Source organism: Anguilla anguilla, chromosome 19 (genome assembly GCF_013347855.1).
Source record: "Anguilla anguilla isolate fAngAng1 chromosome 19, fAngAng1.pri, whole genome shotgun sequence".
In the NCBI taxonomy this organism is placed as follows: domain Eukaryota; kingdom Metazoa; phylum Chordata; class Actinopteri; order Anguilliformes; family Anguillidae; genus Anguilla; species Anguilla anguilla.
Window position 1 is genome coordinate 11,196,870 of NC_049219.1, and position 25,962 is coordinate 11,222,831.

Genomic DNA, 25,962 nt, shown 5'->3' on the forward strand with positions numbered 1-25,962 from the left:
TGCTTTTTAAAAATTTTTATTGCCATGACGACACTTTCAATTAGGGACCATAAAAGTAACTTTGGAAAATGACAATGCAATCCCTGTGTCCGGGTGCTTATTTTCTCTGTAGTTCTTTCTCAAGGGCGAGGCCGTGCAGACAAAAACCCGCCGGGCAGTCACGGCTGAGATATCCCCGTCTCACGACCGCACAGCAACTTCTCCCAGGAAACGTGTCTGTGACTCCCATCAGAACGAATCTCCAAACGAAAAGCAAAGCCCGCAGGATTCATTTGCAAATAATCTCACAAATATTGAGCAATACAACCTTTTTTCTTTTTTTTGCAACGTTTAACGAACTGGGTCAGCGGTAAATTGTGGAATTGCAATTTTGAACCAGCAGTTATATGCACATTTTTTGAACCGCAGGAAGTTTGGGGTGTGATGCATCAGCACAAAAATAAGCACAAAAAGACGAGACACAACTCACATCAAGCATATATTTTATTCATAAGACCAGATCCATGACAAGGCAGTGTGAATAAACTTTTTGTCCGTTTTTTTTTGTTTGTTTGTTTGTTTGTTAGTTTTGTTTTTGTTTTTTGACAAGTCCTTATTTTAAAGATACAAGATAGTTGATCACACACTGATGTGTTCAAAGTTACACTTTAATTGATAAATACGGGCTAAAGGATCCACAGGAGGCTCTGTTCCTACTGCGAAAGATGTGGGGTTAAAAGTAGCCATAGTCAAGACCAGGGATTGCTGAACACCTCTCCTGTATCAAAAAGAGAAGCTGGGAGCATGTCTGCAGGAGTACAAAGCAGAGAGATACATTTTTATTTTGTACAGAGTATATTGGCAAGATGCAATAGGTTTCTTTATGAAAGGTAAGTCTGTACACTTCCTGCTTGAAATACGTCCGTTTTCCACCCCGCTCTGTTATAGTCGTCTACTGCAGCGGAGCTGGAAGAGTGGGTGTCTTGTTTGACATGCGCAAATGCTCAAAATGTTAAAATTTTACGCTCGCAGTTGAGAACGCAATATCACGCGCAAGAGACATCACCGCACCGACTGCTGCCCCCTGCTGGAATGACAGCGCAAAAGATGGACACAAAACAAGGGTGACTTAAAATAAAATAAAAAGTAAATAAATATGTACATCCTTTCGTAATATTTTTCCAATGACTGTAGTCATTGTTAAGTTGTATTTTTACATTTGAATTTCAATAACATACTGAACATAAACGACACGGCAAAAGCATGTAGACTTTCTAATCAGTTACAATGATCTAACTTACAACAGTAAATATTTTTGTTCTTGCCACCATCACCAATCCACCACCCCCCACCCCACCCCACCCCACCCTACCCACACCATTAATATTTTGTTCATAAATGAACTTCCATGCATAACTACTGGTTACCATGGAAATGACATCAAAATCTTACGCTTATGAGCAATGCTGATATTGATGCTTCTTTCCCACAGGCTCTTTCAGTGTACCTTTGAATGCGGTGTTAAATCTGCTAGGCTATTTCACAGAGGAATGGTGGGAGCACCTGGGCACCATATAATACATAATACAGTATATGCCTGTTGTCCAAGTCTGTGATTGGTTAAAGGCAGCCTTCACTGTGTTTATGTTCATGATGTCATCACACTGAAACTGGGTCCTAAAGCCGAAGTTTGAAGCCTGTAAATTCTGGGCTCGGGTAATTCAATTGGTCTCATTTGGATGGTTGGGGGGGGGGACGGGGGATCACCACGCGCATCAGCAATGCGCTGTGGAGACAGATGGAAAGACTAACTGCCGTAATGTAAACGTAAAGTGTATGATTTCCTCCAATGGGCTCCTCCACACTGCCATGTTACCACATAAGGGAATTATCCCTCTGACACTTTAAAGAACTTTCCTCTGCTTTTTATTAGAACTGCACACCAACAATTCACATTTACACATTTTTTACGGACGTGTCCCTGAATTCTGGACCTTGAGAGTTATATAAATTGAGAATTTACCTGCTCTGCTTCCATCAGGGGCAATTCTATACTATTATTCCATGACCACTTCTAATATAATAAAACTCAGACACCTTTTTTTATACGTAGGAAACTTTTATCTCCATGAGTATTATTTTACTTAAGTATATATATACATATATATATATATATATATATATATATATATATATATAATTATGTAAAATACAACTCTTCTTCTGTTGCCTTATAGTTTTTCAGGGTCATGCAACACTGACCCCTGCTGTAAGTAGGGAGTAATTGTCAGGAACGGTTTATGTGGCATCGCAACCTTCTGGGAGTGGTCAGCCAACCTCTCTCTCTCTTCATTTACCCTCGATCACATCGTCATAGCAACCTGGGGCTTTTCAAAGAGAAGACCAACCCGTTCTACCAGGGGTTATGATGCAGCTACAGATATCGAAACTGCTCAACAATATAGAAGAATATTGAAAGAGTGTAGGATATTTATTCATTTATTCAAACGGAGGAGAGCCTCTTGGCCTTACTACGATCAAAGTCTTTTAAAAGTCTCTTCATAATTATTATTTTTTTCCCCACGTTACAACATGCAGTACAGAATCTACACTGAAGCCACATTATGACAAGGATGAAGTCACGCCACCTAAAAATACACCCCTCTCTTTACACAGAGACAGCTGAGGAACAGGACAGGGATGTCCCAGAATGCACCTGGCCAGGAAAGAGCATCGATGGCCCGGAAGAAGTGATGTAGTAAAAATGGCAGGGATGTTTATCATACAGTTATCTACATGATTTCACTCTTTTCCCTGTGTTCATATGACTCGTGGCTATGCTGGTACTGCGGGTGTTGATTTAACTATTTTATGTATATGTCCACCAATAGTAATTGGCAGAATTTGCCATAAATGAGATTCTGTAAAACATAAGACTGAGTAAAAGTTAAGCCATTTTCAAAAAAATTTTTTTTTCCAGACTGACATATTTCCCTGTCAATGGAAAGGGTTGCTTTATACACTAGGGATATTCCATTATCCAAAATGACATTGAACAGGAGAGCGCAAAGGCCTTACTTCTTGGGGGTGGGGGGTCAAAACGGACCCCCCAGCTCCACGCCCAAGCCCTGCTTCAACAGCACTGTCTAGAGAATTCACAGAGAAATTATCAGAGAACCATCAACACTTGCAGTTATACCCCTAACCCGCACTTACAAGTGCTGTGCTTTTGCACAGCTGTGTTTTGTCTTTGAAAGGGGCTGTGTGTGTTCCTACCTGGAGTTAAACTGCTGGACCCTCACTGCCACTGTGTCTAGCACTAAGCGTAGGTAGACTGACAAACTGTCATCCACTGCATCCATCGGTCTGTGCAACAATCACTTTGGATGCTACTTTCATTACCGTGTCAGCAGTCTCCGTTCTGCCCTGCCTGTACATGTACAGGGTTTACATCGGGAAGTCTGTGGAGCACACTGCCCATCCCATTCCCAGGAGCCCACCACATTCCCAGGAGTCTACCCCATTTTCCAGATCCCACCCCATTCCCAGAATTCCCAGGATCGTTCAGTCATTTTTATTGATTTGGGAGAGCTGGACTCGTAATCCACTTCAACCAGACGTCGGTCTCGGCAGAGTTAAAACAGCCATTTTGCTTGGAAAATTCATATGTACACACTCCACCAACATTAGTAATGCTCTGTAAATCCACTAAATATACAAATCCTTTTCCAAACCCATAGTCCTTATGAATCACATATCTTTGTTTCTTGTATTATTTTCTTCGTGTGTTTGCGTGTGTGTGTGTGTGCATGTGTGTGACTGAGTGTGCGTGCATGTTACCCTTATAGCCATGCATGGGTGTCAAACGTGTCGTGTGCTGTCATTACTTTCTTCCACGTTTAAAACCAAGAGAATCAAGTTCCTCTTTAAAAAACAAAAAAACAAAAGCAGCTCCTTGTACACATTCCCCAGTCACATTCCAAGCCATCTTGTAGAAAAAAGAAGCCGAAGGAACAGGCATTCCGTCTGAGGGGCCCCCAGACAGAGAGGAGAAGGAAAGGGCGGGAAAATGGAGAAGTCACAGATGAGAGAGAGAGAGTCTCAGCTGGGAAAGAAAGTATTTCACAGGGCGGGACAGCCGGCCAGAGTCCCCAGGAGGAGCGTGGAAGAACGTACGCAATCGCAGGAGGGACGGCCGGTTTGGGGGGGGCGAGGTCCTCCCCCCCTCCTCGGTCCCCCTACTCCAGGTAGATGTCCTCCGTGGGACAGGCGTACTCCAGGTGCTCCTGATAATACTCTTGGAAAGCCCGTCTGAAACAAGAGCAAAACACACGGTGTTAAAGAGAGGGTGTAGGGAGAGAGGGAGAGAGGAGGTAAGAGGGAGGACAGGAGGAGAGAGGGAGGAGAGAAGGAGGTACGGGGGAGGGAAGGGGAGACAGGAGAAAGGCGAGGGAAGAGGAGGAGAGTGTAGAAAAGGGAGAGTAGAGGGAGGAGTTGGAAGAGGAGTGCTGAAGCTTTGCAGAGTATTCATTTACACTGACACAAGGAAGGCTTGATTTGACCTTGTCCTCTCAAAATGCATAGTATGGATTTTTTTAAACCAAATTTTATAATAAAAAGCTAAAGTTCCCTGCAGCAAGCTCGGATGGAATGAATACTTACTGCTTGCAGCGCTAATAACCCAACATGGCTCATCATCAACAAAATCCAGAGGGAGGGATCACACGATCATACGATTTCGGGGTGTAGTGGAAACATTATGCGGTTCAAACATATTCCTCTAACAGCAAACAGCAACATACGCTGGTCCATCTCTACCAGAAAAATATGAACCATTAAAATAAAAAAAATTATTTTCCTTGCACACTGGACTCAATATGTGCATGTGATATCATTTAACCCTTTGAAGAGTAGGTTTTTTTTTTCCTCCAAAATTTTAGGTCAGTGTTCCAGAACTCTGTTACCAGTAGTGATTGTTACATCAGCATTAGAATGTTAGCTAGGCTCTGACCAAGCCAGCGTCTACACATTTCTCTCATTATTGAGTTGCTAATGGGGACATACTCTCCTGGTATTAATATTAATATTAAAATGATGATCACTCTTCCCCACTGAAGGGCTTGAACTGAATCATCCCTGCTGAAAATGAAAATTTTGGCATCAATAATTCAGATCCAATATGTCCGAAAGCGTCCGATCGACTGGACCAAGGCTGAGACGGGCACAGATCGACCCCTCCGACGCGAGGCACGGGGACGGACGTACCCCACGCACTCCGCCACGCGCCGCATGGAATCCTGGGATACGAACACGTGACAGGCGAAACGGTTCAGCATCGGGTGCTTCGTGATGAACCCAAAGTAGCTGGAGGAGGAGAAAGCAGATTAAAACTGCGACATAATCCGACACAAGGTTATACATTCTCATAAAAAATTCATTTCGAAGACACAGAAAAGCAAACATCCTGAACGCTCGTTTCTGTTTAATTCAATTCATTTCTGCCAACTGTCCAGATGACAGTTCCAATCATGACTTTATATTAAGAGAACGTCAGTAAAACACATAAGAAAGCTTCCAAGATAAAACTCTAAAACGGATAACTGAATGAGTCTTTCCGACGCAGATGAGCATGGGACAGCTCTCATTGCAGAGGCGGTACGGGGGAAGATGGCTCTCACTGAGCGCGCTCACCAGTTGTTCTTCGGATGGCACCCGCAGAAGGAGATGTTCTTCATCTGGAAGAAGTGGCTGCACCTGTCAAACTGAGCGCATACAGGAAGGTTCAGTGGAGACGGCTCCGCCCCCTGCTCTTCTGAACCAGTCAGCTCACAGTGAAATGCAGAGCCATAACCTAACTGTCATAACAGAAACATAAGGTGAGCAAGCGAAAGAAAGGACTTGTCAAAACAAAGGATTTGTCAGAAGCTCTGCCAGCAGAAAGCCAAGAAACTACCAGTGGCTTTAGCTAACTGGTACTTAGCGTGTTGTGTGCTATGACCTCAAAATGAAATAAATCTAATCACAGCTTTGAAAGAGAACAGGGTATGGAAAACAGCTATAGGGGGCTTCATTTAAAACAAACACAAGGAGAGTTTCGCGCAGCTCCCAGTGTGATGATAAAAAAAACGCACATTTACAGCCAGTACGCCAGCTAATTTGTTCACTGCCGAGCGCGATCGCGACGCGCCCGCCATGACACGCGCGAGGAGGCCCCGCCCCCTCCCGCTCACCTCGTCGGCGGCTCCGAACTCGTCCTCCAGGCTCATGACCAGCTTGACGCCCTGCGGGCTGACCTCCAGGTCGCACAGCGCGGCGGGACGCAGGTGCACCGTCTGCTTCCGCGACACCGCGATCTACGAGCACACGCGCGCGGACCAGGCACGCCGGTGAGTGTGTACACACGGAGGGCTGATGTGTGTGTGAATATGGTGTGTGTGTGTGTGTGTGAAAATGGTGAATTGGTGTGTGTGTGTGTGTTTGTGTGTGTGTGGGTGAAGATGGTGAATTGGTGTGTGTGTGTGTGTGTTTGTGTGTGGGTGAAGATGGTGAATTGGTGTGTGTGTGTGTGTGTGCAGATGGTGGATTGGTGTGTGTGTATGTGTGTGTGTGTGTGTGTGCAGATGGTGGATTGGTGTGTGTATGTGTGTGTGTGCAGATGGTGGATTGGTGTGTGTATGTGTTTGTGTGTGTGTGTGCAGGTGGTGGATTGGTGTGTCTGTATAAATATATAGCTGTCCTCCCCACAGAGCTGGGCGTGTCCATACCTTCTGCATAGCAGCACAAAGGATCCCGTTGCCTTGGTGATAGGGCACTTCCACCGAGCCGAGAAACTGAACACCGAAGCTTTCCATCCAGACTGTGTTCCTCTTCATCCCTGCAATACCACAGTCATCCTCGCCTTACAACATCTTAACAAAATACATAATAAGAAAATGAGCCTGTACGTTAAAAAGCCCACAGTGGGTATAGAGCAGCCAATGGCGATCTGGTACTCCTGAGTTCCTACCAATCATCTCTCTGGCCTGCCCGACGACCTCGTGGGCGTAGTAGGCGGGGAAGATGCCCCTCTCGCCCGTGCGCATGTTGTAGCCGCGGTACCAGTAGTCATCCTCCTCCTCCTCCACGAACAGCGGGTCGTCCACGTCCAGCTCCAGCTCGTCCGCGTGCCGAGGGATGAACCTGGAGCGGGCGGCACGGGACCGGGATCAGCCGGCACGCTCACGCTCGCACTCGCCTGGGAATTCCGGCGTTGCCCTGGCAACGCCACGCTCGCTCGGGCATATAGTTCAACAGCATTCTAAACACCTGATTAGATCTGTCTGGTCGTGCTTTCTCATCTGTTTTACGGAAACCGTTGCTGCGTCACAAAGCTGCGTTCCCTCAACACTGAATAGGCCAGTGAAATCCCGACCCTGTTCCTACAGATCTACCGTCCTGTAGGCTTTCTCTCCAACCCTAACAAAGCCACACCTCACTCAACAGCTGGAGATCTTGTAGAGCTGCTAAATCAGTAGAATCAGGTATGCCAAATCAGGGTTGAAATGAAAACCTGTACGACAGCAGATCTCCAGTGGTTGGAATCTACTGAATACACGTCACAATGCAAGCAGCAAAAGTAATACAGCCGTTGCAGTGCAGTGAATGCCAAACAGCACACAAAGCCACATAAACCCACAGACGAGGTCCTGTCATTACCCATCACCCCCGGTAACAGCACAAAGCCCCATTAGTGCACTTAGGACTTTTCAAATGGCTGCATGGAGGGGGGGGGGGGCTGATGAATCCTTCATATCCGATATACCAGTTTCATTTTAATTCCACATGATTGATTTTTACGTTTACCGCACGTGTTGCAATATGCTCAGGTCAGACATCTCAAAGGCTTATGGCATTAGCCTTCGTATATGTGACTCGCGTTCCTAATTCACCCGGCACTTAAGTGATCTTCTGCTGCCCCGTCTATTTGTTCAGTTCTACTTTATATGCTTACAGTCAGACTTGGTTACTGTCACTTTTGATATCCAACTCACCGTATTTTCTTTGGCCATTAGCGATGTCTTAAACTGCATCCCTGTGCATGCGAGCGCGCGTGTGTGTGTATGCCCGTGTACACACGCGCGCATACACACGCGCGCGACCCGCGGCTCAAAATACCTCCGGGGCTATCCGTCACTGTCTCCGTGACAACATTAGCAAGACAAAAGAGAGCAGTTCATCACAGACCACTCGCCTGCTTTTACCTCTCCATCCATCTTCTGTATCATCAGCCCTTTCAATCTTTAATGCTCGTGTCACATCCTGAGACGTCGGGGGGGGGGGGGGGGGGGGGGGGGGGCACAGAGGCCCTTTTTGGTCGCAGATGAAGTGGATTTTTCTGGCGGTCGGGGCTGTCATACGGTGGGGGCTAACAGAACCGCACAAAGCGCTCCCGCTGCGACTCTATTGCCCCTGAGAGCGTGCAGGTACCCCCTCACCTGCACCGGGCACCCCCTCACCCTCGAGAGACTGTGAAACCTGAACCCCCGACCAATGAGGTCTCTCGTTATACCTGAGCAACCGGCCCCACCAAGTACTCTCCCCTCCCCCCTCCCCACAGACTAGAGAAGAGCACATTTGGAGCAAAAACACAGCAATGTGTAATGAGGAGACAGGTGGTCTAGCCTAATTTCCCAGCAGCCCTTGCCCTGTCTCCGCCGGCAACAGGGACACTGTCTGCAGAACACCTGCTGCCTCGGTGCCTGCGCCCGGGCAGCACACTCACCCCCGCCCAAAAAAAAAAACCCAGGATGATCCAAATGATAAGACATGGGCTTCCACTAATTATGTGAGCTCGGGGAAATGTGTTTCCTGTAACGTCTCTCGCTCTTGCGAAGCGCACGATTGGCCTGCTGCCCAAGCGTATCCCCTGCTCTCATTCTGCCTCTCTCGTCCGCAGTGCGAGCTCATTGGTCCACCCCGCGGATTAATGCCCCCCTCGTGATTGGTCGAACTCGGCCTTGAGGTGAGGCTGGCTTCGCGCCGCACCGCTGTCTGCAGAACGCCTCGTTATCGCAGGCGAGGCTTCGCTGGAGAGCGGTGGGACTGAGCATGCTCAGTGCTGGGAGACAGGGTCCCCCCCGCCTCATGCATTTTTCATGCGTCGCCCGCCGAGCGCTGCTGTCCTGCAGTGCTGTCATACTGAGGCGGTCAGGCCACGCCCATTACAGCTGGCAGAGGCAGCAGAACCCACTTCCTATCTGCACAATATTCACATCACAGAGGGGGCAGGGTCACATCACAGCGTGGGCGGGGCCAAATCTGCTTCGGGGTTTCGATCAAATTAATCACCATGCATTTAATTATAATTAATTTATTATTTACTTATCAACGGTTTTATCCCTAAACAGTTCATTACTTAAGCTGTCCATTTATTTCTACAACCTTGTTGTTTTAGGAACATTTGTCGCTTAGTTAATGAATGACAATTGAAGGCAGTTCTTGTGTCCACATATGAAATGTTTAGACGGTGGTCTAATATAGGAGAAAACTGGCACTGGTGTGTGGAGCTAATTAGACAAGTGAGACAGGGTAGTCTGAGGAAACAGTAACTTGCTGACACAGCAGCCCTCCAGGACAGGAACTGCCCCGCCCTGATCCCTGACCTCCAGATGAATTCTAATTGGACCCAAAAGAACAAAAGCCATTCAGCGAAATGAACGCATTTGGTCTCAAACCCACTGTTTGTTCAAACCTACAGGGACTAAAAACATCCCTGGGTAAAAAAACCAGGACACAGAGTTATTCCTTATAACATGTAGTTGCACAGAATATTCCCATTCTAAGGGACACACTCAGAGTACAGCTAACCTGTAATGGACTTCACGCAAGCAATGGATGTTTCAGATGCAATTAGTACACCTCAGTAGGACGTCAATACACAAAAGAAAGCTGCTACAGTAATGGACTTACCTTGCGCAAGACAAATGAGCCTTGAGGGTCTGTTCAATAACTGCTTTCCCTTACTTACTTCCCTCGCAAACCACCAAGTCATTTTCATTCTGAACGGCTGTATTTTTCGTCTGTCAGACCCAGCCGGCTCTCCATGGTCTTCTGAGGCTCAGTCGCTCTCAGGCTAATCATATTCAGTCACAGCCATCACAGGTCCTTCAGCCCTGCCTTGTGCCACCTCGTGCAGTGCAGACCTGTCAGATCTGATGGCAGCGGATTAAGACTGCGGGGTTCATATGGAAGCTCATTTTATTTTAAAATGGCCGAAAGGGACGGCCGCTGAAGGGAGCGGTTCGCTGGGAGGGGCCGACTGACCTGAACACCGCCCTGTGCGTCTGCTCTCTCTCCTCCCCCTCCACCGTGCAGGAGAAAAGGCCGAACGAATCCGTACCTGCGCGACAAACAAAATGGCCGTCACACCCGGCGCAGACCGGCGGGGCATGGCACCCAAAACAAAACGTTGGAAATAAAATCCACACGCAATTAGTGACAGTGATAGACAGCGATATCAGCACTTTTTAAACGTGTTAATTTCTAATTACAAATCTCACCCATACTGCTCAAGGAGCTTCACTGCCTTTTATAAAGCAAAATCTCATGCAAAACACAAATTTTAGGACATTTTAGAATACAGTCTCTTAATTGGGTCAGTGTTATAGTTTAATCTGGCTCCAAAATCAAGAATCCGATATGCAGAAATCCTTAGCTTTAATTATTTTTTTTGTTGTTGTATTTTTATGCATGCAATTGCTAGCAAATAGAAGCACCCAGTAAAGACATACAAACGAATGTCTTTGAATACCAGCCAGTCTGATTTGCATCGCTTCTATTCTCCAAGCTGACATTACGTAAATTAAATACAATTTAATTACACGGGGCCTCTGAAGCAGATCTTAATTAGCGAGGGTAGTCTTCTCCCAGTTAAACCACCAAGCAATGCTCTGACACCCAGTAATTTCCTCATCTACGCTAACGAGATGCTATCGGCAGATACAAACAGAACAGCCTCACCAAGCGCGTCTGTGACATTATTTTTGCAATCCCAAGGTATTTTAATGAATGTCAGGGGGTAATTGAATATTAATCCCTTATTTTCAGAGAAACGGGCCAGAAAGCTGCTCCCAAATATAGAGTGAATGACATTTACGGATGCATCCATTTAATCTCATGCATATTGCATGAGCGAGATCCCAAGCCACAACTGGGCTCCGATCTCTAAAAAAAAGAAGAAGAAGAAGAAGCTTTGCAGCTCAATAAGGAAGGCATGTCTGTAACCGGTCCATGCTGGGAGGTCTAATGATTTTGAATGAAGGACCGCCATTAGATGAGTAATTATGGTTAAAAAAAAGAATCAAGAAGAACATTTGGCGAATCGAGAAGAACAAATTTCATAATTATTTTGATCTCCACTATAAAAGCTGCAGACATTCTCTTTGGCAAGCGCTGCTCATGGAAACACTGTAACTGAGATTCACTTAAATAAAGCAAATTGAAATTATGTGAAAGAGGCTTGGCACAGTTCTGTGCTTATTGGAAGACAGAGTAAGGGGCCTTTCAGCATTAGTATAATTTCGTACTCACTGGAAGAGCGGGAGGTGCTGTTGACGAAGACGTTGAGGAACTTCTTGGAGAAGTGAGCGTCGGCCTCCGGGGAGGAGTCCTCCGAGGAGCTGAGGAGCTCCTCCTCCGCCCGCACCCCGCCCCACCCGAAATGGCGGTCGGTCTCCGGGGCGGCGTCGTCATCGTCATAGTCGCCGAGGGCGGAGTTCTCGCTGTCCTCGCTCAGGACGGACGTGCAGCGCTTCAGGCTGACCAGCTCCAGCGTGGTGTTCTCGTCCACCACCAGCGTGTACTTGACCGAGTCGTAGGCCAGGGACTCGTCCAGGGGGCGGGGCCTCGGCGGCGGCGTCTCGGCGGGCGGGACGCTCTCGTCGATGGGCGGGGAGCTGTCCAGGTAGTCGTCGCAGAACGAGCCGGAGTCCTCGTCGTTGTCGGGGGAGTAGGCGAGGCCGAAGCGACGGCCGGTCTGGGCGGTGGGGACGGCGATGTCCAGGGTCAGGCAGTTCTTCGCCAGGCTGCTCTTCGCCTCCGCGACGTGCTCCAGCGCGCTCGAGTCCCCCTCCTGCTCGCACCCGCCGTTTCCGACGTCACCCACGCTCTCCCCGGGACGCGGAGTCCCAGGTCCCTCTGTTAAAGGTAACCGGTCGTTGTCGGGCTCCGCTTCGTCCCCTCTCGGCTCTGCGGTCGCCCCGTGAGCTCGAGAGGCTTCGGAGTCTTTGGGAAGAGCTGCGTCTCCGCCTGGGGCTCGGAGCGTGGCTCGGCTCGGCGTTCTACCGCCATACCGGTCAATGAAAAAGGGTGTGATCGTGTCATTAGTGGGATTGCTTAGATACAGACAAGGGCTAGATGTCTGGCTGCTGTCGCCTGGGTCCGTTTTGCATTCAAAATTCACCTTCTCGTCTTTGGTGACAGGGACTTCTCTACCGCCATCTCCCGGGCTCAGGTTTGAGTCTTTACTGGTCTCCTCCGAAATCCTGACCGGCAGGCCGTCCTCTGTATTCACAAATTGCGGCTGGCTCTCTGAAGGCTTGACAGATGCATCTGACTCGAGGTCTGAGGATGGTGAGATGGTGTCTGCAGAGATTGAAGCAGACCTCTTGAAGAGGTCTTCCGGGCAGCTGATGGGGGTCGAGCCCTCCGAGATCATCTTGTTGACCAGGTTGCAGAGGAGCCAGGGGGAATCGGAATTCTCGCTAAGCTCGTCTTCCGACTCGGACTCAGAGTCGCCCTCGCTGTTGCTGTCGTCGCAGTCGTCTGGGTCAGACAAAAGCCTGGGTCCCACGGGCAGGTAGAAGGACCTCTGGAAGCTCTCCAGGCCGTGATCCGGCTCTATCTTCAGAACCAGCGGTCTGAGGAGCCCATTCTCACAGCCTTCAGAGGGGGGCAGAGTCTCATCAGGGTCAGCAGTGTGCTCCTCATGCACTCGGCCTTCAATGCTAATCGGCGACTGCCTGTCGTCCAGCTGTTCTGGCAAGGCAGGGGGTGGAGGTTCATCATTCCCAGGATCCAACTGGTTGAGGAGAACAGAGGCCTTCACTTCCCCAATCACATTGTCCTGCTCCAGCTCCAGCTCAGGATCCAGTTCCTGGTCAGAGGTTGGGGAACTGGCCTCCTCGATGGAGTTGGTGAGGTGGGAGGAGTGGTCACTGCTACTGTCGTCACTGGTAAGATCCAACTCAGTCTCAGAGATGGAGGAGATCATGTGACCAGCTAGGGGGCCGCCGCATACAAAGGCGGCCTCCAGCTCCCCCTCGATGTCTGAGTCCGAGCTCGGGGAGCTGAGCTCGCTGTTGGGGTCAGACTCCGTGTACGGCCGCTCTCCAACCTTGCCGTTCATGTCAGCGATGCCAGGGTCAGAAGACGGGGAGTTCGAGCTGGTGGAGGCAGTGGTGGACGGGTGACTGTGAGCGACCGAATGGCGTCTGTTGAGGATGACATCCAAGTCCGTTTCAGACTGGGTGGTTGAGGTCGAGGAGGAGTCATATCTGGAGAAAGCGGCCGAGTCACACGGCTCGATGGGAGGGAACTCGACGTAGGACGAACACCCGTGGTAAGCTAGGTCATAGCTCTCCTTGCTCATGACGTCTATCTCGAACTCTTTGTCCAGCTCCTCGTCGGACAGTGGGGTCTCGGCATCGCCATCTGCTGGAGCAGTGGAGGAGAGGCATCTGCTGGTGCCATCGAACGTGGTGTCGTTCTCTAGCTCGGGGACGAGGGCCGAGTCGGTGGTGACGGTGTACGTGTCGTTAGCCTGCCTAGACCGGCACCTTTTGGCATAGTCGCTGTTCAGGTCATGGTCAACCTCCGTATCGGAGCACTGGGACACCTCGTCCGCAGTCTGGGTGGCTGCACCCGGACTGCCAGCCTCAGCGCTGGGCTCGGCGAGTCCAGCGTCTGAGCTGCACAACGTTTTGTGTTGACCGAAAGACCCTGTCGAAGAGAGACGCGGTTTAGGAGCCATCCAGCGGTCAGAGAATGGCGAATAGAGTGGGGATGGCGGTGAAGAGAGGATGTTCATGTTATGGTCTTCCATGGGAGGGTCAGACGTCTTTTTACCGTATTCCGGTCTTTCCCGCCTGTTGCCCTCAAAGTCGTACAGGAGGGGCCTGAGCGGCGACTGGGAGTGCCCAGTGTCCTCGGGCTGTTTTTGGGGGGTACCTTTGCTTTGCAAACCGGTGCCTGTTGTGGCTGTACACTGCCCGTTTGAATGGGTGCTATCTTCATGGCAAGAATGGGTAGGAGACGAACGACCTACGGAGGCGAAAAGAAAACACAATCCCCCCCGTCCCACAACCAGATGTTACATAAGCCATAATCAACCAAGCTTGTCTTTCCTTTCCTCCTCTGAAATAATCAGCATTTTCTCACTACATGCTGTTCCAGGGCAGCCTACAGTAACGATAATTAACTCAGAGGTAATGACTACAGCAGGGAAACAAGGAAATCTTTTTTATTATTTCAGCATTGGCTTCAAAAAGCGATGACCTAATCCCAGTTCCCCTTAAGGTTAGCACTATTCGCTCAATTAATGAGCAAATTGCTTATGTAAAGAATAATAATGCTGTAGCTTGATGTTAATGACACACATTAACCACTGAGGGACACAGGGAAGATCTATTTCACAAACACAAGACTGCACACACTACCTTCCGCAGAGCCAGCGTTTGGCTACAGTATAAGGAAGTATTCTCGGTACAGAAATTCTGACTGCCAACACGCTGAACTCTTTGATTTCCAGGGCATTGATCAGTGCGTATGGATTGTCGCGTTTCTCCGGAGAGCATTCGAACCAGATAATGACTCCGAATTGCACGCGTCAGCTGCGCTCACCGTGTGACGAAGTGTTGCGCAGAGAATCTTGCCAACTGCCTTTCCGTGGAGAGAAACTGCCATTGTTGTTCAAAGAGTCCTGGGGGCACAAGCGAGAGAGAGGCGAAGCGTCAATCACAGCCTCCGCTGACAGGTGCTGTACAGACAGGCCATTCCTACTCAGAGACTGAATGTAATTCAACAGCTACGGTGAATGAAATGACTTCAGCCCTTGACAGGTTGGTCCAGTGGATTATGCGTGGGAGAGGATGATGATTGGTTGGGATGTCAGGTGTGGTTACCTGGGAGACGGCGTTGGTGAGATTCAGGGTGGTGGGACGGCTCTTCTGCAGCGTTCCCAAATTCGGCGAGGGGGGCGGCGAGGCCGATGGGGAAGGAGGGCCCTCAGGGTCCACCCCGTCCTCCTCATCCACATCTTCTTCATCGTCATCATCGTCGTCGATCATCTCAAACTCCTGGAAGTCGTCCTGGAAGGAGCAGATTGGTTGGTGCACATCGTTCTTCTCCAGAATCAGACAGTCCTAAAGGGGGAAAAGGGGAGGAGGAGAGAGACAGAGAGACAGATCAGTGACTCTGGACAGATCACCGACTCCTCAACCAGCCAGGTTCCTTAGCCCAGCTGTCACCATGAAACCAAACAGATTCATATAAATTTCACCAGAAATGGACCTGTTTTCAAGAATCTACCCCTAATTTAATTTAGAAATAGCCAGGATCACTCCTGACTGCACTCAGGTCATTTCTATGAATGCTTCAAAGAGTACACAACACAATACACGTCGGTGGCGTGGAAACTACATTGCTCAACAGCATCACTAACCAGTCACGCGTTAGTTGTAAACATGAACGCTCTAACAGCTCCAGCAGTGATGGCTCACATGACCCGGAGCACATTGTCCGGAAGAGTGAACACTGTGCCTTTGAACAAGCCCCCCTGCAATCAGAGCATTACGGTGGGCTCGGGTGGCCCTCTACGGGCCATTGGCTCCGTGCTCTGGTATGAAAGTGATCTGGCCACATTTTTTTCCGCCAGCTCACTTTATTTAAGGTAACACACTCAGGCTCCGGGTTGGCTGGGGCTACTTGCCTGGCTTGCGCTGTGGGCAACCGCACCACGCACCTCAAACCCTTCCTCAGAGCCATTCAAAAGCCAGCTTGCACAATCACACCCAAACAGAAAAACCAGGAAGAAAAGTAAAGACAGTGGTTGGACACTGACATTGGTGGAACCTTGAGGGCCTTCAGTATTCCACTCACAACCAAGAGGACGCTTCCTTCAGCCTACACCAGTCTCCGGTATTAAGGTATCTGCTAGCGAATAAAGAGCAGTGTACTCGTGAAATATTAAAGAGACATGGAGTACATCAGTATCCAGACAACGGGAAGTAAGTCAATAAAAAGATTTTTTTCTTTTAAGTCAGCGACTGTCCTTGATTGTCAACATAGCCTGCATGTTCTAGGCTACGGTCGAACGACATTGAAACGAACACCTCGTTCTAATAGACTGGTGGGTTACAGAGCAGACGGAGCAGGAGCACTCAGGCCAGTCTTACCCTATTACACTGAGCACGTCTACTTTACAGAGAGGATAAACCCCCTATACATCCGGTGATAGGACATCAGACAGACAGGGTGTTGGGAAGAACCACACTGTAAATTTAGGAATAAAGCCAGCCTCCTGGGTGAAGAACGAACTCCTAAACAGGTTGATATTTCATACGAAGCTCTCCAGAAGGAGAAGGGGGGGGTGAGAAGGAGTGGGAGAGGGAGAGAATAGTAAAGATGGGGAGGTCGGAGGAGCAGAGGGCAAATCGATTGTGGAGGCTCGGGTTTCATCAGGTTTCCAGGAACATGGAACACGCGAAGGATGGAGATCGAAGGGGGATGGGGTGATTGGAGAAGGGGGGGGGGGGGGCACCTGATCAGCATACGCCAGCCGCCAGCTGCCCACCCTTCCTCCCCATGCCCTCTAATCCTGTGTGCCACTGTCAGGTATGACACAGAGACAGATGGGCACCATTCACACAAACCCCTTACTGCAGTCCCAGACTGAACAGTGTACCTACTGACTCATTCAATTGCAACTGTTATTAACAGAAACAGCATCGTTAACAGGGATACACTTTGGGCAATCTTAATTTAAAGTTTAAAAACAAATGCTTGGCCTTGTGTGCCAGGAGTGTCAGCACTTTAAATCCTTAAACTTGTGGAAATGAGGGTAAATGCGCAGCCTTGTCTGGTTCTGTCCTGTCATGCTTTGTAAGTCTGTTCGGTAGCAGTCTCCAGAGTCCTCCATCGCCCTGAGGACGAGCCGCTTGGACAGCGCCGTGACAAATTCACAGAAACGTACTGCCGCAGACAGCCCTTACGCCAGCACACTGCTTCTGCTGAAGCTGGGAGAAGGGCCATCGTCTTGAAAACAGCAACAATGATCGAATGCAGTAATGGTGTTCGCCACCATATGGTGTGTTGTCACTCTTTTCATCTTTTTCTCTTTAATTATACCTGACGCAGTAACAGACAACCACACTTCAAAGGCCGCGTGCAGTGCTTCCGGAGAAAAAAAAACTTAACGACTGTTGCCAACGGGAGGGCATTCCGAAGCACTCTGAATCCGGAAAACTGAGGGGCGCGGCCAGACGCTAATGGCGCTCCGGAATGATTGAAGACTGCAGTCTAAATGAACAGGAATAAAGCCTTCGCGTACAAGACGTGACACAGAGACGTCCAATATCAAAAACAAGACAAAAAAATAAATGACACTTTGAGCCATATGAAGAATGACGTGTGTGTGTGTGTGTGTGCGTGTGTGTGTGTGTGTGTGTGTGGCGTGTGTGTGTGTGTGTGTATGTGTGTGTGTATGTGTGTGTGTGTGTGTGTGTGTGTGTGTGTGTGTGTGTGTGTGTGTGTGTGGCGTGTGTGTGTGTGTGTGTGTGGGTGTGTGTGTGTGTGTGTGTGTGTGTGTATGTGTGTGTGCGTGCGTGCGTGTGTGTGAGTGTGAGTGTGTGTGTGTATGCGTGTGTGTGTGTGTGTGTGTGTGTGTGTGTGTGTGTGTGTGTGTGTGTGTGTGTGTGTGTGTGAGAGTGTGTGTGTGTGTGTATGTGTGTGCGTGCGTGCGCGCGTGCGTGCGTGCGTGCGTGCGTGTGTGTGTATGTGTGTGTGTGTGTGTGTGTGTGTGAGAGTGTGTGTGGCGTGCTTGTTTTCCGGCAGTGAAACGATGACTCATGTGTTGCAGGAGATGAGTGATTTACGGCTGGAGAGTTATGTCACTGGCCTTTCTCGTATGGTCAGCTGATCTGTAAGTCTACTCACGTAAAGGTGGGGACCAAGAATAATGGACAAGCATTAATCAAACACAAGGTGAGCCCTTCTTTAGTGGCAGCTCTGCTAGGGGACCAAGTACAGATAACAACGCTCACCTTCCTCTTGGGATGGGCAGTGCCTATATGAAGCATGTATGTGCATGAATGTACTTCGCATATAATTCAGGCTGCTTTCTTTTTTGAGCCACTGGCAAGGAAACATACACCTTCGCTTTTTTGATATTTATCATTTTAAAGAGCAGTGATATATTTCTTTCAACCGGTCACTCTGATCTTTTAATACCTGAATGCTCTATTTATTCACCCATTTATTTCTATTCATTCATCCATCTTCTTGTCTCAGTCCCTAATTTTTGAGCAGGGAAAAACTGTGCATTCTTTAGCAGCGTTAAAGGGTTGATCCAGAAACAGAATGTGATTGGTTAAGGGTTATGCCAGGAGCAGAACGTGATTGGTTAAGGGTTAAGCCAGAAGCAGAACGTGACTGGTTAAGGGTTAAGCCAGAAGCAGAACGTGACTGGTTAAGGGTTAAGCCAGAAGCAGAATGTGATTGGTTGACGGGCGGGCTGTCCCACGGTGCCGTCTCCGTCTCTGTCAATCACACGGGGCAGGCGGAGCCATCCCTGCGTTAGCGTTACTATAGCAACGGCAAACTAGAATGGCTTATGTGCTCATCTTTACACAGGGGCAAAAAAAAAGAAAGAAAAAAAACAGAAACTTGAGATTTAAAAATTGTTTTCAAACATTTCCCGTTTCTACCACGAGCCTGTGTGCTGTGGGGCTTTAGACTGGGAGATTGAGAGCTCAAAACTGAACATTAACAGGTTATAGAGATGTGCGTTAGGGAAGGGGTGGGGCAGTCCAAGGGTGCAGCAGGAGGATGAAGACATCCACACCGCCCCCCAACCTCCCCGCATCCCTTAAAGACAGCCCTGAAATGGCTTACCGCCAATCCCTGAGAGAAACAGTGGCGAGCGATCTCTGCAGAGAGGGAAAGCAGATCAAATAAAAAGCGCTTTAATTTTGCAGGGAATGGGCACAATCATTCTGCCCCGTTTAGCGTTCGTTTCGGCAAAATTTGGAGAGGGAAACGCATCAGACGCGGTCACGCCGAGCGCAGTGCGACAACAAAACGTACTCAAGCTGAGGGTGAAAAAATAAATTATCCACACACTGTTACAGCTGCCTCAGTAGATTTCATTTAAAAAGAGATGCTTAGAGCAACTTGGCCTTAAACTGGTGACTTGACGGAGACGTGCGTAGGCGGAAACATTGTTCCTTTGTAAATAAGGCAGTGGGGGGGAGGTTAAACCATGTCTGAGTGCATTACTCTCCCTCAAACAGGAGGGTCAGAGATGGGCTAAAACAAAAAATGTGCTTCCTCACAAACAGAGAATCCTTTCCAAATAAACATATTTAGGACGTACAATCAAAATGGCGGAGGCGTAGTCTTGCTTTGCAGACAACAACCACACAAAATAATCGGCAGGCAAACCCTACTGCACATGAAACACATACGCGAATATTTATACACGTATGTAATATAACGGCCATTCCTGAACAGAGTTCATACCTCTGACCTTGTGGCAGCCAATGGGAGCATTGTGAAAAGCGTCACGCGCCGCACCCCCCCCCCCCCCTCACCTTAAACAGCCTCACCTGTTCCCTGCGGAGGGAACGGCGCGCCTGTCTGCGCACCCCAGCCAGCGTACCCAAACGCTCCTATTTTTAGAGCGAGAGCGGCAGCTTCTCTGCGTCTCAGGAGAACAGGCTCACTGCAGACACAAAGAGAAGCCCATCTGCATGGGCAGGGCCTGCAGTGCAGTCTGCACTCTATTTTATACTACACAGTGGCATAATATTAGGACACCATGATAACTGTGCTAACATATGATCTCTCATATACTCATATACATATCTCTGAAGTGGGAGTGTTCTTGGCGGGTTTGCGTGACTGTTTCCCAAGACTTAGCTCTGGATAAGAGAATCTCCATGAATGAACGTGACACGATATATTTATATAACCATATGTGTATTGTATCCACAGTTTCATTAAAACATATTCATATATATATATATTCAGTGTCCTCACACTCAGACCAGACAAAGTGAATAAAGGATGAAGGGAAAAAGCAGCGTCTCATGAGACAGAAATGCGCAGGACGGCGTGAAGAGTAGAGTGCAGAGTTTCACCATGCGCATTCAGCCAGATGTGAGCGCGGCTCCAGATCCTGCAGGCAGGAGGCAGGAGAATGTGGGAATGCGGGAATGTGAGAATGTTGGAATGTGGGAATACTGGAATGTGGGAATATTGGAATGGGAGTGAAAGCTTTAAGGCTGCAACTACAGTGCTCCTTCTGCAAGTCCTGTTGGAAAAGAGGTAACTGGAGATGCACAACTGCCCAGAAAATGAAAAAGGGGAAATAAATAGCCTGATGTAAATAGTCACCTCATTAAAAATGCAGGAGTTATTCGCTGCAAGCATTCAGCATTATTTTGGTCTTGAGTCAGCAGTGTCGGGTTCCAGGTGTCCTGTTCCGGGCCATCAGCTGCACCTGTGACCTCTCAGCGACCCGCGATGAGCTAAGCCACACGCAGACTGTGCGTAACACTGAGGCGGCGCTGCTCTGTCCTCCACACAGCCAGGGCCAGAGCGTGTGCACTGCCATGTCTCATTCATCCAATCTACCGAGGGTCAGATTGCATCCTGCTCAGGAAGCGCAGAGAGCGCCCGGGGCCCCCGACAGGAAGTGACACGTCTGCAGCGGCGCGTGGGTAGACCAGGAACCCAGATGCTCAGATCTGAAGATCTCAGCTCTCGACCTTGCCATCTGGGAAGCGTGCTTATCATACCAGAGACAGGCACGGCGGGGACGAGCCGGCCTAGAATGTTCAGCAAAGAACATTCTAAACACACACTTGTGACCTCACACCTCAAAGGGTGAAAGGACCACATTACCAGGGCAAGGACAATGGCTGAGTTTGACTGAAGAACTCAATAAGGTAGTGCTAAGGGCACGGTGACCAGAAAGCAACGGTAGCCGCAGCTGACAGTTGCCATGGCTGCGCTGTAAAACTGGGGAAAGGGTCCACAGCCCTCGGGAAAACCAGGCAAAACGCCGCGTGCAGAGACCACCGGCACAGGAAGCAGGAGCTGGCACTCAACTGGCCGTAACTTAGCAACCCCTCGGAACGGCAAGCAACCGCAGGCCCTGGTGCTGCTTATTCAGGGCAGCCAGGCAGGAAGCAGCGCTTTTCCTCCCACCGCCCCTGCAGTGCGGATGCAGAACAACCGCTGTCACACAGGAGAGAAGAACTGCCTGAGACAGCCGGTGTGCTTCTGTGCAGGGGGCAGGCCGTGGATCCAGGAGGGATGGAGGGATGGAAGTTAAAAAAAGGAGAAACAGAGGGATGGATGTTAGGAAAAGGTGAGATGGAGGGATGGAAGTGGAAAAAGGGGAGATGGGGGGATGAAAACTGGAAGGCGGCGGCTTTGGACAGGCGTGCTACTTCAGAAGCTACTTTCAAATGTGTATGAAGAGAAAATCCTTACAGCAGGCAGAGAGATATACCGCTACCCATAATCCCCTGCTCTCAGAGAGGGGAATTTTTTCTTTCCTAGCCTGCTCACTAAAGTCTTATAAAAATGTGAATTACAGGAGGGAGCTGAAAGCAGAGGGTTTAATGCAAAGCGCACGCTTTCTGTGATCAGACGGTACAAATATAACTCATTTAGCCGCTTACATAACGGGTGCGGCAGAGTGCAGACAGCCCGACGGCCTCCAGCAGAGACGCAGCGCAACCTTCTCAAAGCCAGACTGAAGGACATCGCTCCAGACCGGCTGCTATCAGTGCACGTGTGGGAGTTCCTCACGCGCAGAACTTATTATGCACATTATATAACACCGACTGGTCACTATTTGCATCCATGAAACTGGCGAAATTGATATGTTTTACCCTTAGGAAGGTTTACAGGTTCTGTCGCCAGCGTGTCCGGGTGGTAAAGCGTGAAAATGCAGCGGTTGACACGCCAGTCGTTAGTGACCGCAAGCATCGCAGGTGTGCTGGACAGAGAACGTTCCGCTCTGGCGTCGTGGTAACCGATTAGCGCCGTTGCAGGCAGCAGTGAGCGAGGTGCAGGTCAGGTGGAGAACGTTTAAACCTCCATCACCACCGTCCGTCCTGCGTGTCCGATTACTGGCTTCTCCAGCTTTAGAATTCTGCAGATTTCCTCTTGAGTGTGTATTATGACACACACGTGATATCATAGAGAGACAATGGACAGATTTTAACATAAAAGCTTGATTATTTTTGGATTCGTTGCAAAAATATAAAGTGCGTTTGTTCAGAAACGAAAAGCTCTCACAGATTAAAGGCTCGCTATGAGACAGGAAAGCAATTACACAAAATGTGCATCTTTGTGCGATTCATCGCTACCTATCATCTCGCTCACGAGCAGGGATGACTGAGTGGTTGTGTGAGTCAGACACCAGCACATCACAGGCTGGAATCTGCCGGCTCCTACCGGCCCTGAACAAAACAACAAAAGGGAGTGTGCAGCTGGAAACTAAGCTTTTCTACCCAATGAGGAGGGGGTTCCTGGGTACTGACATGCACACGGGTGCACAGACTCTCTGGGGAGTGTAAAGGATGGCTGTAAATATTGATTTTTTTTTGTACGGTGTTGACTTTGTCAGCAGAAATAAACACCCAAATGATTGGATCTACTGTGAAGTGTTTTACTGACTGGATCGCCTCTTTATTACAAGGCAAAGGGGTGGATTTTTCCTTCCCAAGCCCAACGCAGCAGTAAAATGAGCTCCTATAACCGGCAGAAGGAGATGATCACCGAGCGCAGCAGAAGTGCTTACGAAGCACAGCCGCGCTGCGCTGTCTCACATATCCTGCCTCCCCGTGCACACACTGCCATCGACCCGCAGGCTACACGGAGCGGTGCGTCATCACCGAGAACCAAAAAAGCCCTGCAACCGTTTTGGGTCCACATTGACTGTCTCCGTGTGACAGGATCTGCAGCCCGTGACAGGGCGGGGTTGGGCGGGGCGGGGCAGGGCAGGGCGGGGCAGGGCGGGAGGACGGGACGGGACCCACCTTCTCGTAAGGGTCGGACTCGTAGTTGAGGCCGATCCCGCAGTCGTCCGTGATCTCCGACAGATCCTCGTCGTCAAACTCCTCCAGGCTGATGTCATGAGCAGGCCTGTAAGGGGGGAGAGAGGGTCAGCCAATGTCTTCACTCACATAGAGGAAATTACTCCTTTAGAAAGAGGGCGCAATTACTTTAACTAACTGAATTAGAGCTAAACTTGCAGTCAATCGTTTACTGAAACTAAAACCATGTGTGAAAAATGAATTCAAAGATTTGATTTATTTGCAGAAAAATACAATTAAAGACATAAATGGATACAAACGTAATTAATAAAATACAAGACCACTGTGCAGGACCGGATAAAAATCCTTGGGGGCTTATAAGGGTCCTCCCCTAAATTATGACACAATGCACCCTGCACGAGGAGTGAAATACATAAAAGAAAAAATAAACAACAAGCCCAAACTACACTGTGTTAAAAAGGTTCAAGGAAGAAATCATGCGAAACTTAAACAGGTATTTTCAACAACTGCACGATTTGCTGTAACAAAATCCAGTGTACACAGGCCTGCATGTGCTGTTTTGGTTTTCTACATGGCTAAAATCGACAAGAAATGCATTCTGCATCTGTCATAACGATTTTTATAAAATAAAGTAAACGCATTTTCTTACGGTAACAGGGTAGCGTAGAGATGCCTTCCCCATTACTGACCTTGAACATTGCACTTCCATTCACCCCCTTACCCACTTCCTGCCGCTTATCTCATATAATCACACTGGCTGGATTTTGACTCCACAAACACTGATTAGGATTCACAGGAACTCTAAGTGCGAGTGAAAACATTGTTTCCATTAGCCCTTACGAATAACTGCATATAAAGTTTGTATCCTGCTATTTAAAATGAAAGATGTAATCTCATTTATCCATCAGAGAAGAAGATGTGTGTTACAAACATAAACTGAAAAACTGATAGTTTTCACACATTTAGAGAATACCTTTTTTCTTTTTCATAAGACACAATGCAATGCCATAAAATCTAGTCTCAATCCTGCTAAGAGAAGTTTTGTTGGAATGATTTTTTTCAAAAATCAAAAATTCCAAGTCAGTGTTCTAGAACTTTCGATTACCAGCAGTTGCATCAGCATTCAAATGCTCAGTTAAGCGCATTCTAATCACACAGTTGTGACATCACACTTTAAATGGTTAATGGCTCAGGCTGCACAGCTGGAACTGGTAGCCGCTGGCATTGTGGAAGGATAACAATCCTTCCATTGTGTGACACAAAACCTCTGCAATCCTTGAAAGGGTCGGCCAGATCTGTCCCGAAGTGCAGTATTTACCCACACATGTACAACGCCACAGAAAAAGAATAAAATCTGCACATTCATGAAAAATATTACTGAACTGGCTAATATTTTGCATGCCACTAAGATTTTTGGATTTTTATCAGAAGTCTTATTTTGCCCTTGGTACCTGCCCGTTTTTGAATATCTTTAAGTCATATTTCTCGGAGCAGTTAGCTCGGCTATAAAATGGCCATGTTTCACACTAGTTCCCTGATTTGGTCTTCCTGCTACTAGGGTAATAACACATTATCATAACATTAGTTGTAGAGAAATTAACTCTAATTGAAGGGCACCTAGGGCCATTGGCTGACTAATTACCAGTAATTAACCCTGGAATCTGTAATTAAATGTGGATCTAATAGAAGCCAGCATTCAATTGAAATATGTCTATTAAATTTAATAAGCAACTGGGCGGTAAATACAGACAAATATACAAATATTTATACATATATATATATATATATATATATATATATATATATATATATATATATATATACAGAAAGAACATGTGCATTAGAGTATATTGTTTAGCATGACACAGCAGTTTTCTATGTACAATTATGTTGATATTCCTTGAATAATCTACAATAAAGTACCATATAATCACTGCGATAAGATAAATCTAATTTGTTTTCCCATGGCAAAAAGGTTACCTTCACAATGAAAGTGATTACATTCAACATCCAGGGCTTTTCCACTGCTTATCTTAAATAGCCAACTGCCTTTCTTTAACTACTGAATGAAGCGAGTAAAATTAAACTAATTAAATAACTTCTAAAGTATTGAACAAATGGCTGATGTTAGTACATACACAGCTTCACGGGATCAAGAAAAAGATAAAACCATGTACTGCATCTCTAACGCTTAATTGTAAGTTCAACCTTTTCGTTACCCCCCCCCCCCCAGTCAAGCATGATAAAAGTATTTTGGATTTTATTTCTCAGCCCTAACCCAGGCTCTAACTCCATTTGGGGCGGCAGTGTAGCATAATAAGTAAGGAACTAGCCTAATAACCTAAATGGCACAGGTTGGATACCTGGGGAGAAAACACTGCCGTTGTACCCTTGAGCAAGGTACTTAACATGCATTGCTTTAGTATGTATCCAGCTGTATAAATGGATGCAAATGCTATGTGAAAGTTGTGTACAGTAAGTCGCTCTGGATGAGAGCGTCAGCTAAATGCCTGTAATGTAATGTAAAGTTGACGAGCGTACCTGCAAAGCAGCGGTGTGCTCTTTGTTTACGGCAATGGGAAACGTGCTGACACGGGACTTACTAACCACAACATTAACGTGCGACACAACGTCCTTTGTGTACACACAAAGTGCT

At 48.0% G+C, this 25,962-nt stretch overlaps 1 protein-coding gene across 1 annotated transcript in view; it reads right to left on the minus strand.

The window, feature by feature from the left end:
* Nucleotides 1–465: 465 nt before the first annotated feature.
* Nucleotides 466–25,962, minus strand: part of LOC118219151 (C-Jun-amino-terminal kinase-interacting protein 2-like) — a 40,489-nt gene continuing 14,992 nt past the window's right edge. The window contains exons 2-12 of the mRNA XM_035402097.1: nucleotides 23,289–23,394; nucleotides 15,138–15,377; nucleotides 14,857–14,935; nucleotides 11,548–14,277; nucleotides 10,282–10,357; nucleotides 6,986–7,158; nucleotides 6,744–6,853; nucleotides 6,210–6,332; nucleotides 5,671–5,741; nucleotides 5,245–5,343; nucleotides 466–4,290 (exon numbers count right to left, since the gene is read on the minus strand). Of these exons, the coding sequence (XP_035257988.1) occupies nucleotides 4,218–4,290; nucleotides 5,245–5,343; nucleotides 5,671–5,741; nucleotides 6,210–6,332; nucleotides 6,744–6,853; nucleotides 6,986–7,158; nucleotides 10,282–10,357; nucleotides 11,548–14,277; nucleotides 14,857–14,935; nucleotides 15,138–15,377; nucleotides 23,289–23,394 (3,880 nt within the window). The 3' untranslated portion in view covers nucleotides 466–4,217. The remainder of the gene's footprint in view (nucleotides 4,291–5,244; nucleotides 5,344–5,670; nucleotides 5,742–6,209; nucleotides 6,333–6,743; nucleotides 6,854–6,985; nucleotides 7,159–10,281; nucleotides 10,358–11,547; nucleotides 14,278–14,856; nucleotides 14,936–15,137; nucleotides 15,378–23,288; nucleotides 23,395–25,962) is intronic.